This window comes from Amborella trichopoda, chromosome 10, assembly GCF_054954075.1.
Source record: "Amborella trichopoda isolate Santa Cruz 75 chromosome 10, AtrichopodaSantaCruz75HAP2 v2.0, whole genome shotgun sequence".
NCBI classification, from domain to species: Eukaryota; Viridiplantae; Streptophyta; class Magnoliopsida; order Amborellales; family Amborellaceae; genus Amborella; species Amborella trichopoda.
Genome location: NC_142345.1, coordinates 36,294,508 through 36,312,127, shown reverse-complemented (window position 1 = coordinate 36,312,127; position 17,620 = coordinate 36,294,508). Strand labels below are relative to the sequence as shown.

The window sequence follows — 17,620 nt, the reverse complement described above, 5'->3', positions numbered from 1 at the left end:
GGTTATAGATTAGAGAGCTATCATTGTAACCATTGTAACTTGACTTTATAGTTAGCTATTGTGTGCAGAGGAATATGGTTTCATCGCCGTAATAAGGTTTCATCACCATACTTCTGTTTCTGGCATGCTTCAATGTGCATTTATGTACTCTTTACTATTTTAGACCTTTTTGTAATGCTCATTTTTTTTGCTTAAGTTTCTGACATGCTTCTATGTGTATTTATGCACTCTTAACTATTTTAGTCATTTTAGGGATGGTTATTATTTTATTTCAATATACTTGAGTCACATTTCAAAGGTCTAAGCTAATGTAATCTCTGTATGATGATCAACTCTCTGTAACATAGGCCTTGTTGACTTCTATTAGAGCCTTCTTTTAGTTTATCAATTTTCCAGTATACGCATACCAGAAACTGAAGCATAAAAAAGGAGCATTAGAAAAATGAGTAAGACAAATCAAAACTAGTTAAACTGCAATCATCAAAAAACATACTAGAGGATAATTTGAGGGAGAAAACTGGAGAATTGATAGACTAAAAGAAGACCTTAACAGAAGGCAACAAGGCCTATTTATAGAGAGTTGATCATCTTACAGAGAATACATTGGCTGACTTTTGAAGCCGTGACTCAAGTATACTGAAATAAAATAATAACCACCATCTTATGCTACCCTAAAATAACTAAAATAGTAAAAAGTGCATAAATACACATAGAAACATGCCAAAAACTGAAGGAAAAAAAAAAGCATTACAAAAATAATAATCATCACATCCTATGATACTGTAAAATAACTAAAATAGTAAAGAGCGCATAAATACACATAGAAGCATGTTAAAAACAAAAGTATGGTGATGAAACCCCTATTAATTATGGTGATGAAACCTTATTCCTCCGTACATAATAGAAAACTATAAAGTAAGTTTACAATGGTTACAATGATAGCTCTCTAATCGATAACCAAGAAGCAACAGAGAGCAATTTTCGCTGCATAAACAAAAGAACACCAACATGATACAGTAATCTGAATAAAAGTAATCCACAATAGCTTAGGCATCAGAATTGCATAGGCTAAAATGCTTATTTTAGTAATTTAGGGTATCATCGGATGGTGGTTATTATTTTTGTAATGCTCCTTTTTTATGATTCTGTTTCTGGCATGCTTCCATACATATTTATGCTCTCTTTACTATTTTTGTCATTTTATGGTATCATCGGATGATGGTTATTATTTTATTTCAGTATACTTGAATCACGGCTTCAAAGGTTTTAGCTAATGTAATCTCTGTAAGATAATCAACTCTCTATAAGATAGGCTTTGTTACCCTATGTTAGAATTAGTCTATCAATTGTCTTGTTTTCTCCCTCCAATTATTCTCTGATATGTTTCTTGATGATTGCTTGCAGTTTAACTAGTTTTGATTGATCTTACTCAGATTTGTAATACTTAGTTTTTGGCATGCTTCTATGTGTATTTATGCGCTCTTTTTACTATTTTAGTCATTTTAGGGTATCACCTTTGAAGCCGTGATGCAAGTATACTGACATAAAATAATAACCATCATCTTATGGTAGTTGATCAACTCTCTGTAATCTTTGTACTGCCATCAAGTTATGCTAATGTATTATCTGTAAGATGATCAACTCTCTGTAAGATAGTCTTTGTTGTTTTTTGTTAGGGCATTCTTTTAGTCAATTCTCCAGTTTTTTCCCTCGAATTATTCTCTGGTACATTTCTTGATGATTGCTTGCAGTTTAACTAATTTTGATGGATTTCGTTCACTCATAATGCTATTCTTGCACTCAGGTCCTCTAGGTGATGTTGTTTTATGAAGTTGGTAAAGAGGTGTTCTTTTTGTTCAAGCATCGTAAATTGCTCTCTGATGTTGTTTTGTGTAGTTGCTATTAATAAGGTTTCATCACCAAAATTATTTGCATTGTTGTTGTTTAGCCTCTGCAGTTCTGATGCCTAAGCTATTGTGGAATACTTCTATTCAGATGGTTGTATCATGTTGGTGTTCTTTTGTCCAAGCATCAAAAATTGCACTTGGTTTCTTCTTGGTTATCGTTGTAACCATTGTAACCTGACTTTATAGTTTGCTATTGTTTCCGGAGGAATAAGGTTTCATCACCATAATAAGGTTTCATCACCATACTTTTGTTTTTGGCATGCTTCTATGTGTATTTATGCACTCTTTACTATTTTAGTCATTTTTGCAATGCGCCTTTTTTTGCTGCAATTTCTGGCATGCTTTCTATGTGTATTATGCGCTCATAACTATTTTAGTCATTTTAGTGCATCATAAGATGATGGTTATTATTTTATTTTAGTATACTTGAGTCACGGCTTCGAAGGTCTAAGCTAATATAATCTCCGTAAGATGATCAACTCTCAGTAAGATAGGCCTTGTTGCCTTCTTTTAGGGCCTTCTTTTAGGTTATTCTCTGGTATGTTTCTTGATGATTGCTTGCAGTTTAACTAGTTTTGATGGATTTAATTAACTCCTATTGCTATTGTACTCAGGCGATCATTTGACTCTCTTCTAGGTGATGTTGTTTTGTGAAGTTAGTAAAGATGTGTTCTTTTTGTTCAAGTATCGAAAATTGCTCTCTGATTCTTCTTGGTTATCGATTATACAGCTATCATCGTAACCACTGTAACCTGACTTTATAGTTTGTTATTGTGTGCGGAGGAATAAGGTTTCATCACCATACTTAATTGCATTGTTGCTAATGCCTAAGATATTGTGGATTAATTCTATTCCGATTATCATGTTGGTGTTCTTTTGTTCAAGCATAAAAAATTGCTCTCAGTTTCTTCTTGGTTATCGATTATAAAGTTATCATTGTAACTATTATGTAACCATTGTAACCTGACTTTATAGTTTGCTATTGTGTGCGGAGGAATAAGGTTCCATCACCATACTTCAGTTTCTGGCATGCTTCTATGTGTATTTATATGCTCTTTACTATTTTAATCAGTTTAGGGTATTATAGGATGATAGTTATTATTTTTGTAATGCACTTTTTTTATGTTTTAGTTTCTAGCATGTTTCTATGTGTATTTCTGTGCTCTTTTCTATTTTAGTCATTTTAGGGTATCATAGGATGGCCATTATTTTATTTCAGTATACTTGTGTCACACTTCAAAGGTCTAAGCTAATGTAATCTCTGTAAGATGATCAACTCTCTGTAAGATAAGCCTTGTTGCCTTCTGTTAGGGTCTTCTTTTACGATTTAATTAATTCTATCAAATTATGTATTTTTCTCTCTCCAATTATCTTCTAGTTTTCTTAATGATAATCGCTTGCAATATAACTAGTTTCGATTGGTCTTCCTCGGATTTGTAATGCTCATTTTTTATGCTTCAATTTCTGGCATGCTTTTATGTGTATGTATGCACTCTTTATATTTTAGTCATTTTAGGGAATAAGATGATGGTTATTATTTTATTTCAGTATATGAGTCACGGCTTCAATGATCTTTGCTAATGTAATCTCTGTTAGATGATCAACTATCTGTAAGATATGCCTTGTTGCTTTTTGTTAGGGCCTTCTTTTAGTCCATCAATTCTCCATTTTTTTTTTTTTTTGCTTCAGTTTCTGGCATGCTTCTTTGTGTATTTATGCGCTCTTCACTACCTTAGTTATTTTTGGGTATCATAGGATGATGCTTATTATTTTTGTAATTCTCCTTTTTTATGCTTTAATTTATTGTATGCGTCTTTGTTTATTTATGCGCTCTTTACTATTTTAGTCATTTTAAGGTATTTGTGAATGGGGTAATGTCTCCGCTAGAGGTTTGGAAGATGTGATTGTAGCAGTCTTTTGAAGTTCAGCTCCATATTTAGGGTTTTGCATCGCTTACATCTGGTATTTATTTGCTTCTTGCCAGATCTCGTTCTAATTATACTCTTATTCATGGCAGTATCTGTCAATCCATTTGTTTGCATCGGTTGCTTCCTCTTAATACGTGCTGTTCTTGGGGTGGGAAGTTATTCTACTTTCTCAGGATTTATTTGCACGAGAGTTGTTTTAATTTTATGTGAACACACTAGAAGTTGCTGGCTTAATGCAATGTTTGATTTGAATGAATAGATTTTATAGATTTCTTCTGTTATGTGTTGAATTACTGCATCAGTAATACCCTTTTTATTGTAACATTGCCAAACATGACGAGTACATAAACTAGCTATTTTGATTGGATTGGTTCTAGAGTTATGCAAGTTCCGAGTTTGTGGTGTGGCCATAGGTATTTTTATTTCTTGAAACGCAGTAGATTTCGCAGTTTAATTATTCACCCAAAGAACAAAAAAAAAAAAAAATCTAAATTTAATTTGGTTGTTGTCTTTTTAGGTGGTGTTATGATGTGGATATACATACATCTTTAGTTCGTGCAATGATGCAAAATGGCTCGTGAAAGTTGTGTAATAACAATCATCCATGTCCTCTTTGTTTTATGCTTTCGTTATTTGTGTTTCAAAATTGAAAAGTAAAATGATCTCCTAATGCAAAGAAAAAAAATCACAATATTTATGTATATTTGATAAAATAATAAAAATCCATAATACAAAATTATTTTTTGGGTGCGGTTTGCATAGAGCCGAGGCTCTAAACAATCAAATTAGAGTCTTACCTTCAATAGTGTCGAGAAATATGATTTCAATATTGAAAATCTTTTTGATAGCCTTAAAATATGTTTTCATCTTTATTTAGAAAGTTTAAAGCATAAAAAAATAATGTAGATCCAGGGATTTATAAAAAGTTGCAAATTTTGAAAATTGATGGTCCAAAAATACGTTACAAAATACATTATTTCCAGAACTTGAAATCCATATTTTTCCCATGTCGATGTATCTTGATGTCGAGATGATCAATTTGAAGATATTTGGGAATCAAAACAACCTCTTTTAGTGAAAATTTTGAGTAGGCTCTAATTTGATTGAGTAAAGCCTCGGCTCTCTATAAATTTCTCCCTTGTTTTTTTTTTAGCCTTAAAAAATAGATTTTTTAAAAAACTATTTTTATTTTTTAAAAGGCGTGATTGAGACATTCAACTGATCTGCCCGATTAATTAATCTGGATGGCCAATTTGCTGACCTAGACCACTTTTCTATATGGGCAAGCTACGTCACTAAGGCTCTTTTTCAGAGCATTGGGTCATGCATACTCCCGTTCCAGTCAAATATGGTGACAGTTGAATGGTCTTGCACGTCTCCCAGAGATACATAGCTCACGTGTCGGTTTGTGTCCCTATATGATAATGGTTGGTGTTTGAATACTAAGAAGCTAGAATGGTATTGGGAAGGACCCAATTAAAAATATAATGCATGTATATAGCACTTAAAATATCATACTCTTAACATTTTTAAGGTACTACATGACATGCTTCTCGATCTAATAACCTCATTTTCCGCTAGTCCCCAGATATTATTCTTTAGTTAGGGGCTTTGAGGGTTGTATTGTTAGGAAATAAGTAAAAAATCTTGAAAGAGGGACCTTAGGTTTCTCAAATTTGTGGTCAACAATAAAAAAAAGATCCACCCAAATGGATATAAAATATTGATGATGAGCTCAAAAAGTAAATAAAAAAGTTTATATAGAGTCGAGGCTCTAAACAATCAAATTAGAGCCCACCTCAAAACTTTCACTAGAAGAGGTTGTTTTGATGCTCAAATATCCTCAAATTGATCATCTTGATATCAAGATGTATGGACATGAGAAAAAAAATAAATTTCAAGTTTTGGAAATAGTTCATATTGTAACACATTTTTGGACCCGTCGATTTTCAAGATTTTTAAATTTTCAGAAATCTGCTCAATCTGCATTATTTTTTAAACTTCAAATTTTACAAGAGAAATTATAATTAAAGATAAAAATATATTTTAACACTATCACAAAGATTTTCAATATTAAAACCACATTTCTCAATAGTATTTGAAAGTGCGCTTTACTTTGATTGTTTAGAGTCTCGGCTCTATACAAACCGCACCCAAAAGTACATTAAATCTGGAAACCAATAGATGAGTGAGGTGGGGCAGCTCGAGGCTGGCCTTCGTTGTCTTCGATCTTAGCTGTTTGATTGTCGACCATGACCTAAGTACCAACACGAGGTCATTCTAGGTAGGAGAGAGAGAGAGAGAATTTTCAGACTTAAATTTCTGAAAAGCTAAAGTCGAGTTTAGGTGTGGCAACTGGTCGTGTCGGGTCGGGTCAACCATGACCGAGACCCGGCCTGATTAGGTTCCACATGAACCCAGACTTAGGTCAGGTCCATGTGACTCGAAGCCGAATTCAACCCGGGTCAATTGGACTTGAACCCGGTTATAAAAATTAAAAAAATTTACAGAATATTTTTTATATTATATAGTATATGTTTAAAATAATTTATAATAGGTCGGGTCGTGTTGACCCCGACTTGGAACCAATGGGATAGGGTCCAAATAGGGTCCGGTCCAAGTCATTTGGACCTAGACTCGACCCGCCAAGTGCAAAAACTAGACCCAAACCCAAACCCAAACCCCCCTTCCTGCAGGTTGGCTCAACGTGATTGCCCGCCATAGTCAAGTTAGGACATATCACTATTTCAAGAGAGACTATTGAGGGACTTTTGGGATTGTATACAAAGAGACTATTTACTTTTTGTACAAGGAGGTCGCAACTATTCCCACTTATTAGATGTCAAATTAGATGACATGGTATGAATCACAAAGTTTGAAATTTTGTTTTTTTTTAACTTTGTGTCTAATCAATAACACTTTTACAACCACCCATTTTGAAATCTAAGAGACAAAAATAATTGTGATCTCTTTTTACAAAAGATAAATAGTCTCTTTGTAGACAATCCCGAATTTTAATTAGTTGGAGAGGACATTCAAATGTAAAGGAGGAACATGTCCTTCTCACACTAGATGTAGCTAGTGCCGGTCAGTCCAGCCTTGCCCAGCCCTAAAAAAGTAGGGTGTGGGCCAAAACTGTGGCCTGAAGGCTAGGTCAACACATGGGGAGGGTCGGGCTAAGGTTGGGCTAGGTCTATGAGAGGATCGGCTTAGCCTCACTCAACTCTATCCACGATTATATTTTTCTGTATTTTTTTTAACTTCTTTTTATTTGTTAGCCCTGGCTAGTTTGGCCCAGCCAGACAGGGTTAGAGCATGGGCTAAGGCCCTTTCGGGCTAGTCAGGGCTGGGCTAAGCTAAAGCCGGCTCTCTAGGGCCCCAAGCCGGGCTCATGTTGGGGCCGGCCTAGCCTCGACCCGGCTCGTTGCCGGCCCTAGATGTAGCAAATAAATAAAACCATGGGCATGAACAGCGAAAAAGTAAAACGATTCCTTGAAAAGAAAGAGCCTTGGGAATGTCACAGGTTGGTAACAATTATAGTAGGACAATTAAAAATACATTGATAGTAGAAGAACTGTTTTTTTCCTTTATTCGGTGAAGAAATAAAAGTGCAGAAAAGGGCCTCACATTTGGTCTTTTTCTATGTAAAGGCAAGCAACGCAAATCTTTCAATAAAAGGAGCTCCTTTTACCAATGACCATGTTTGAGAAGAATTCAAAATATTGTTGTTCCATGTCCGAAGAATGTTATTGCCCAAATTAGGTCAAGTGGCGATACAGCTGTTATCTTTTGTTTTAAGAATGCGGTTTGTATAAGGCATAACCTTAAATAATTGAAGTAAAGCACACCTTTACTTCATGTGGAAGATGATGTTTTGTTGCTAAGGACCTCTAAATGGCCTAAACATCTATTCTCATCCCAAATTATGAAATTTAAAGTTTAAAAATGGTAAATATTGAGCAAATCTATAATAAAAATTTGGAAAATGGATAATTTAGAGAAGGACATGGTTTTTATGAGTCCATGTAGAAATGAGTCACCTCTTAGAAAACTATTTTTGAGATGGAATATTTGGACTAAATTTTTAAAGACAGTGTAATCTCTAACATGAAGATTTTCTAGCATCAAAACTCGCGAGTCCAAGATGATCGATAAAGGTTTTTAGCATCAAAACAACCTTATTGGGGGAGTTTTAAATGCATCTTGCTTTTGTAGTATGAGTCAATCCCTTACACAAAAATTGTTTCCTAATTTTAATCCATGTCATTTTATTTTTCCAAGCTATATATTATACGAGTATAGTGTGGGATCTTTGTTACAAAATACCGATACGTGTTTCTACATCTGATACAGATACTAGTGTAAACCTTAACATTTGTCTTCAAACAAGCGCATTCATACTTCTTTAGATCAAGAGGGAGATAACATGTGGCATTAAATTATTTCATAGTGAACATTCAAAAAAAAAAAAAAAAGTATTTTGATAGTGATATTTCAGCAAAAAAAAAAAAAAGGTATTTTGATAGTGACATTTCAGAAAAAAAATAAAATAAAAGTATTTTTAAAGGTGACATTTTAGCAAGAAATGTTAATAAGACGGTGCGATTTCAATGAGAAGCTCAACAAAAAAGGTCTAAATTTCCAATTTTGTAGTTGTCATACACAAATATCGTGTTTTCTTGTGTCATAAGCACTAAAAATACCTAGACAGTGTGTCCATGTCGATTATGTAAAAGATGGGACTTACATAAGGTTGCAATCCTAAACCATCAAAAGATGTCGAGAGATGTAATTTTGGTACAGAAACCAGCCTAAAAATCTATTTTCACCTCAACCCATAAAATTTTAAACTATAAAAGTAGTTCAAATCAAGCAAATCAATAAACAGCTAAAAATCGTAAAAATTGACGGCCAAGATAATGTGTTACATAATATACTAGTTTTGGAATTTGAAATCCTTTTATTTCCATTTCAATACTTTCGATGATCAGTTTGAGAGTTTTTCAACATCAAAACAACCTTTTGGTAGATTTTTTAAATACATCTACATAAAGTTGACACCTTATATAAACTTTTTTACACCTACCATTCCACTTCTAATCCATTAGGAACAGAGGTCGGTCCACTGAGATTCTGAATGGCCAGTTTTTGCATAAGCTACTGCATGCAACGTGCGTATGGTGCAATGACTTTTGCCATATTTTATTTGCTATTCATGTTCTCTCTCTTATTTTTCATTCTATTGTTGTAGCTTGTACGTGGGACCTTGTCTCAATTACGAGCCACTTGTTTATTTGGTTGTTTCTGTTTTGCCTTTCTAGTGTTGGTCTAATTTTTTTTTGGAATTATTCGTCTTTATATTTTAATTATATTTTCTGTATTTTTTCTTAGAGCACTTTTTATGTGATCCTACCTGCAGATAGATTTGTGACCCCAGATCTGAACCATCACATATGAGTAGATGGCTTGAGTCACCATGTCATAAGCTGGTTTTTGAGCATGAGATCTTGATCTAATAAGGTAAGTGTTTTATTTTTACTTTTTATTTTATAAATTATTTTGCAACGAAATTTGACATGCATGAGCAGACACAATAAAAAATATTTCTTATGATAAAATATTATCAAAATAACCCTGAAACTTTTATGGACATTTCATCATTTTATTTTCACAAGAATAGTTTCTTTTTATTTTCCTAGGTGCACCCCAGTAAGAAAACGGGATGCCAAAAATTTCAGCAAAAAAGATTAAAAAAAAACCTTAAAAATCAAACAGTATTTTGGCAAATGACATTTGACATGAACAATCCTAGCTGTCGATTCAAACCGAATGTAGACGGTTAAGGTGGGAAAGGTTGAGTGGAGATGGGTTAGTTAATTGAGAAGGGCCCATTAATTGAGATTAAAGGTCGGCCATGTTGTTGGGACAAACACAATGCAATCCACATTTTGCCATGCACGCTTGACTAATTTTTAGAGAGAGAGAGAGAGAGATATATATAGATAGGACTTTGTGCCATAAATTTAGATGAAAGAGAGGGATGGAGAGAGGACTTCTTTTGGTGCAATAAAATTTAAATGATGAGAGAAAAAGAACACACTTCTTGATATCAATAAATTTGAATGATGAGTTTAGACTTCAGAGGGAGAAGAGTAAAGCCTACTTCTTTGTGGGGAATAAAAAATTTAATGATGAGAGAGAAAGAGGAAATAAAAAATTTTAATGATGAGAGAGAGAGAGAATCGTTTCATTTGGGGGCAAATAATTTGAGTGTGAATGTGAATGAGAGAGTGTCCTTTTGGGCACTGAATTTGATTGATGTTGGGTTTGAGGATTAAAAAGAAGCGCAAATAAAGACGATATTGCTGGTGCTGGTGCTGGTGCTGGTGTTGGTTTTTGTGGTCGAATAATTTTGAGTGGTGATAGAATCTTTGCCCTTTTTATGGACACTCACTCTCTTGCCTGCCTCTCTTATCTTTGTCTGCATCATGAACCGAAACTACGAGAATACCCCCTTTCATCTCTCTCTCTCTCTTTGAAACTACGGGAAATGCCACCTCTCTCTCTCTCTCTCTTTGTTGTCAGGTGCTCCTATTTTGCTCAATCATGGAGGCTCAAGCAACCCTTTGGTCCCATGAAAAGTATTTACATAGGGGTGACAATGGGTCGGGTCATGCTTGGGTTGACCTAATTCTCGACCCGCACTTGACCCCACTTGAGTCCAGGGTTTGGATCCAGACCCGGTCTAGATTGGGTCACCCAATTTCCAGACGTCGAGTCCACATGACCCAATTTCCAGCCCGCCCTGTCTCCTTCTCTCATGCTACTTTACGCATCTGTCTCTCCGTACATCAAAATTAGGGACGTCCACCGATCAGCATTATAAAGAGCAAATCTCAACCCTGATCTTGAATGCAAAAGTGCATAGAAAATGACTTGGATATAATATTCAAAATAAAATCATAGAAAAAGATTTCAATATAGGATGAAGTTTCTTTAGCGCCTACGGGTTTTGGCAAAATTTTAAGTTGATTACCTACTTAACACAACCATGCTTTTTTTACCCCGGCATGGTATGGGTTAAGGAAAAGTTTAAGGTCATCAATCTTTTTAAACCAAGGGCCTAGGCTTTATGAAAACAAAATAAAGCCTCATCTCAAATCCTCATCCGGAAAGCATTTTCGGCATTATAAATATTTATGATGGCTTTAAAATTAATTTCCAACATCGACAACAAATTTTGAAACTCAAAAAATGGTACAAATCTTATGGACATGCGAACACTTATTTTTAGGGCGAAATGACTGATGTAGATGATTTGTTGTAATATACACTTACCAGGAAACTCAACAACTAAGGCTATTTTCCTACATACATAATTAATTGAGAAGTTTAGGAAAAAGAGAAAAGGCTTCTACATGGTCTTTATTGATTTGGAGAAAGCTTATAATAAAGTACCTCGAGAGTTAATTTGGCGGGTGTTAGAAAACAAAGGAGTCGCCAAATACTACATCGACTTAGTGAGAGAATAAGCGATAAGATGCGAGAGAATAGACTTAGGTGGGCTAGCCATGTATGCTGCCGACTAAGCGCAACACCGGTTAGGAGGTGAAAGTTAGTTCAAGTGGAATGACTGAAAAGGGCAAGGGAATGACTGAAAAGGGCAAGTGGAATGACTGAAAAGTTCAAGTGGAATGACTGAAAAGGGCAAGTGGAATGACTGAAAATGACTGAATGACCCAAAAGGATGTGGTTGAAAATAATCCGAAAAGATATGGGGACTTATACCCTCACTGAGAGTATGGCTTTTAATAAGGCAGAATGGTGGAGCAGGATTCGTCTAACCGACCTTAATTAATTGGAAAGAGTCTATAATGATGATGATGATAATACATTATTTTTAGAATTTAAAATCCTAATTTTTTTGCACAACCATAATGTTCAAGGTGAGATGATCGATTTAGAAGTTTTTCAACACTTAAATTACAATTTTTGATGAGTTATGGGGGTGATGATTTACATATTTTTAATAGGTTGCAGCACTACGAAACCATTTTCCTTCAATATAATATCCCAAATAAATACTGGTAGATTTCATTTGAAGGTTTTCTCTCTGTTATGTAAAACAAGAAAAAGAGCTCATAATCTGCAACCAAAATAAAAGATGCAAATGCACAATTGTAAAATATGCAATTACTGTCCAACTTTGAGATATGAGATCTAATCGACAGTTTCCTTTCGCTTTCATGTGGGACATTCTGGCAACAAATATCACCATCGAAAATATTCCAAGGCATTGTTTGTCACTTATTATGAAGTATTCGGGATGTCCCCATAGTCATAGAAAAGCTATGGTCATAGTTTATTTTATTAATGTCCATTAATAATTTTATTAATATAATTTTTATACTTTTCCTTAATAAAATGTTATTGTCAAAAAGCTTTTAAGGAAATTATAAATAGTATCTCATTTGTTTTTTTAAGTTATTAAAAACAAACTCCAAATTTTTCAAAACCTCATCCATACCCCTTTTCACTTTTTTTTTTTATGAAAATACCATTTACGGTAGTCTTAAGTTTGTGAAGGCATCATGGTTAACCCAGAATTGTGATAGTTAAAGAGGGTTCAAATGCTATTAGTGTTGGGCTTAAGTTATCACAATTCTATTAGGACAGTGACAATGGGGCAACATTAGAACCGTCATATACTTACATAACCGTGATGATCACCTTGACTATCGCGCATCGCGAACCACCATGACACCATTCACGAAAATCTCTCACTCGTCTATCACAGTTTAATTAAAACCATGATAGTTGAATAACCCATCACGGTGCTTCAAATATTGTGATGCTTCAAAAACTATTACGCTCTAACCATGATGACTTAAACCCAATACACAGTCACTTAGAACCCAATGTCACTATCATGGTTTTAGGTTAATCGTGATGCTTTCATAGACCTTAGTCTACTATGAAAGGTATTTTTGTAAAAAGATACAAATAGTGGTGAAAATAGGTATGAATGAGGTTTAAAATTTTTGAGGTTTATTTCTATTAATCTAAAAAAAGAGATATTTTTGATAATTTTTCAAAATTTTATTAATGTCTATCTCAATCCATGATGTGAGAGAGAATGGATGCAAACATTACAAGACCCCAAATTTAAGACCCAATTTCCCCCATCGCCGTAAATCTGTCAATTAGATGGTGATCTATCAATTTTCCATAATCAAAGTTAAATGGTCACATTGTATAAAATCTTTTAATATTTTACTTATGATTTTTTATTTAAACTTTAAAACTCATCAAAATGTACGTGATGAGTTAGAATAGTTTAAAAAACAAACAAAATTACAAATAGTTATAAATTTTAATATATCTTTTATAAGTGTCCCTGTATTAATATGCATAGGGGTGGCAATGGGCTGGTTGGCCTGGCCTTGGCCCAGTCACGTTGGCTCTAAATAACTAGGGCCTTGGGCTACAAATTATGTTTCAAGGGCTGAGAAAAACAAAAAAATAGGCCATAAAATGTAGCATGCTACGGCTTGAGCCATGGCTGACTGGCCCGGCCCTCTTTTTCTCAGATTTTCATTTATATTCTTTAAATTTGTTGGGACCGGCCCGGCCTGGCCATGATAGAGCTAGGCCTGAGCCGGCCGGCTCTATGGAGACTGGGGCCGGGCTAGGTCCTGGGTCGTTGCCAGCAGTAAATATGTCAAAATGCTCCCACACAAAGGGGACACAGAGAGGTTATAAATGAACCGCTCAGATTTGACGATGGAACATTCAACGCGTAATCATTCGAGAGATTCCCACGTGGACATCCCAACCGTCCGACACCCTCGATCACATCATTGGTACTGCTTTTGAGATTACTTCAGATATTTCCTGAAACACACTCGGGCATTTTAGTCTGTTGTAAAAGTCGCGGACCATCGCCACCCATGGCCTTCCTTTCCTTTCCTTTCCTTCAAAGCAATCGCCTCTCTCTCTACTCTCTAGTAATAGCCTTCTCTCTCTAATGGTTGCTCCTCTCTCTCTCTAGAAATCGCCTCTCTCTCTCTCCCTCTATTAATCCCCCCCCCCCTCTCTCGTTATCGTTCTCTCTCTCTCTCTAGACCGGCGAGCGTCACTCTTTCTCTCTCTTCCCTCACTACGGCGTTTAACAGGTCCAAAACTAACTGAATGACACTGAATTTTCTGGCTTATCAGTGATCACTTTCGAGCTTCGAATTTTCAACTCTAAAAGTGTGAGAATTCTGGGTTCTAAGCAGCAAGTGGCTGCTTATTTTCTTTTTCCGGTGACTGGAAATATTCCGGCGTAAATTGAAACAGATAAAAAGCTTCTAATTCGCATGCGAGATCGTCGGAATGGAGTGCGACTGCATCCAAAGTTTGAGGCCCCGTATTCAGTTTCTCTGCAAATGTATTACAGGGTTTTGAATCTGCAGCTTTCTTGCTCTCATGTCGTAAAAAGAGACCCTCAAGCTCATCAAAGCGAATTGAGGTTTTAAGAATCCTCAAGCTCCTCAAATCTCTGTAAGAAAAAAACGAGCTGGTTTTTCTTGGTTTTGAGAATCCTCAAGATCCTCAATTCTTTGTGAAAGAAAACAAGCTGGTTTTTCTTTTCCTCTGTCGTCTAGATTGACCTGAATATTTGGGTTTTCAAGAATCGCTGATCAAATATCTTAAAAGGAAGTTCACGTTTTAATTTCTTTCTAGCTTTCAAAGAAACTTTCAAGAACCTTGCATTTAGGAAAAGAAACCTTCAACAGCCTTCCTTTTTAGGAATGCATCAGTTTTCCTTTCTTTTTTGGGTGGACGAGAAGAAAACCACCAGGTGGGACATCAAATCTCTGTGAATTTGCTCTTCGGTTTCCTTCTTTGCATTTGAAGTGACCAGGGTTGGGTTCTTGAGATTCTTGAAGCTCATCAAATCTCTGTAGTGAATTTGGTCGGGTTTTCTTTTACTCTATGGCATTAGTTTCTCTGTGAGGAGTACCCTGCATTTCTTGGCTGTAACTGAGAAATCCGGCTTGGGTTTGATTGTTGGAGAAGTTGGTTTTTAGGGTTTTGAGGATTGAAGTCGAAATGGGTAGCAGGAAAGCAAGGTGGACGATCTCTCTGAGGTTTCGGCCATTGAAGTTTGGGCGACAATGGCCATCGGAGTTCCTGTGCCCTATCTCCATGGCTCCAATGGCTGACCCAGTCATTGTTTCTTCTGGCCAGACCTTTGAGAGGAGATGCATCGAGGCCTACAAGGAAATGGGAGCCATGGCCATGACCTCCACTCAATTAGACGTTTCAGCCCTTATCCCTAATCTTGCCCTCAAAACTGCCATTTCCAACTGGTGTGATGAATGGGGCTTGAAGAAGCCTAGTACCCCTGATCCCAAAACTTCGAAGGAGCTTGTGCAGGCGTTCGTTGCTCTGCAACGAAGCCCCAAGAATGGAACCAAAGTCTTTGAGGGAAAGCCGGAAGAAATCAACGATGAAACCCAAGTTGCAGAGGAAAATCTAAACCCCAAGGATGAAACTAAAGTTGCAGAGGACGAAAAACCTAGCCCCAATTTTGGAACCAGATATGCAACAGAGAAAAAACCAGGATTCGATCAGGAAACCAGAGTTGGAATACAGGAAAAGCCTAGCTTGACGGATGAAATTCGAGCTAAAACAGATGGAACACTGTGCCCCGAGTACAAAAACGATGTCGGAGAGGAGGTAAAAAGAGGAGAACATAAGGATCAAACCAGAGTTGCAGTGGAAAAACCAGAGGAAGAGCGAGATGAAACCCGAACCTCAGAGAAGAAACCAGTAGAAGAAAAAATGGAAGACGAGAAGAGAGTTGCTGAGGAGAAACCATTAGAAGAAGAAATGGAGGATGAGAAGATCTTGAAAGGGGTACAAGAGAAACCACCCATTAAATTCTCTTATGCCGCCACAGAAGTAGGCAGGCGAAACCGACACCTCCATAGCTCCAGCTCCGAATCCATGGCCATGGCCACCCCTCTACAACTCTCCACCAAACCAACCTGCTACTCCTCTTCCTCATCTTCTATCTCCTCCGAAGCCATGGACGAAGTCGGAGGCTTACCGGAGGTCCTGGACACCCTCATAAGAGGACTCCGCCACCCGCGGGTCATCGACCAAGAAGCAGCTGTTGCCGAGCTCCGCCAAATCTCTCGCAACGGCAGCCATGACTGTCGTCTTTCCCTCTGCACTTCGTCTATGTTAGTAGCCCTCCGTACTTTGTTAACAAGTCGCAATACAAGAGTTCAAGTCGATGCCATAGCCACCCTTGTGAACCTTTCACTCGAACGTGAAAACAAGGTGCGTATTGTACGGTCGGGCGTGGTACCCCCACTTGTGGATGTGCTCAAGGCCGGTTGCCCTGAGGCTCAAGACCATGCTGCTGGTGCCCTCTTTAGTCTTTCACTGGTCGACGACAATAAGACCGCAATTGGCGTTCTTGGCGCTGTTCCACCACTCGTCCACCTGCTTTTGAGTGATGGAAATGCCCGTCGTGGCCGACTTGATGCTGCAATGGCTTTGTACCATTTGATGCTCGTGCGAAGCAATGTTGGGCGGTTGGTGCGGTCAGGTGCAATGTCCCGCATGCTCACGCTCACATGTACCTGTTCCGACCCTGAGCTTACAGAGCGAGCATTACTGATTCTATGCAATGTGGCTGCAACTTCAGATGGCAGGACTGCGATGCTGGATGCCGACGCTGTCTCCGCACTGGCAGGGTTAATGGGCAGGAGCAGTGTGCAGGTGGTTCAGGAGCACTGTGTGGGGGTATTGTATTTGCTATCGAGGAATGAGTTGCGGTTTAAGGGGGCAGCAGTGGCAAACGGGGTGGCGGAGAGGCTGGCGGAGGCCATCGAGAAGGGGGGAGAAAGGGCTAGGGAAAAGGCGGGGAGGTTGTTGAATATGATGAAGGGGTGGTCGGAGGATGATGATGATGATGCATGTTCAGAGTCTGTGATCCCAGGGCGGAGGCGCCGGCTCAAGATGGTGTTGCTCTCTGGGCCGAATTCCACTGAATTCTGATATTTTTTAATGTTTTTGGGTCTCTTTAGGTGAGCAAGGATTTTATAGATGAATGGGTGGAGTGCATTTGGGAGAAAGGATGTGGATTAGGGTATTGGGTTGTATATGATCTGTGAATGTACCTATTTTTGTTTTTGCAGAGAATGATGGTTCTGCTTGCTTCAGGACCTGTTTGTAAGTAGGGACAGACTTGTTTGGTGAAGGAAATTCTACTTTTGCTTTGAATGAGTTTGGGTTACTTCGGATGAGCTTGACATCAATCAGGACTAAATTTAAGTGAACTTATTGGACATCTTGGTTTTAGTTTGGAAAACTATGAACATCCCTGGGTCCAAACAACCTTTTACAAACTCTTTAGAGAGACTCGAAACACATTAATCAATGGAAGGATCATCCCCTTCTCATTCTTCTTTGCTCCTGTCTAAGGTTTCGTCCACTCTCACTGAAGCAGTGAAAAAAAGGATCATATAATGCTCTGTCATGCTCCATGTAGAATTCATCGATCTAGGTCGGGTGCATCTCTTTCTCTCTCTCTCTGGAGGCTGTCGGGTTCCTTCTGTACCGATGCAATGCTCTTAATCAAAGGGCCCTCCCTAAAATTAACAAAGAGAAGTAGAGAGGGAGACACCGCACTACATTAAATTGATCATCAGCACGGCCCGGCTAATGTCAACAAACACAAACTAATAACCAGGGCAAGGCTGACGACAAGACAAGTCCAAAATA

General features: G+C 37.3%; 1 protein-coding gene across 1 annotated transcript; it reads left to right on the top strand.

Annotated features, from left to right (window-relative positions):
* The first annotated feature begins 13,740 nt into the window (after positions 1 to 13,740).
* LOC18427628 (U-box domain-containing protein 41) lies at positions 13,741 to 17,119 on the top strand. The gene has a single exon (XM_006836677.4). It carries the CDS (start codon positions 14,933 to 14,935, stop codon positions 16,892 to 16,894), a length of 1,962 nt encoding a protein of 653 aa, XP_006836740.1. The 5' UTR covers positions 13,741 to 14,932; the 3' UTR covers positions 16,895 to 17,119.
* The last annotated feature ends 501 nt before the right edge of the window (positions 17,120 to 17,620 follow it).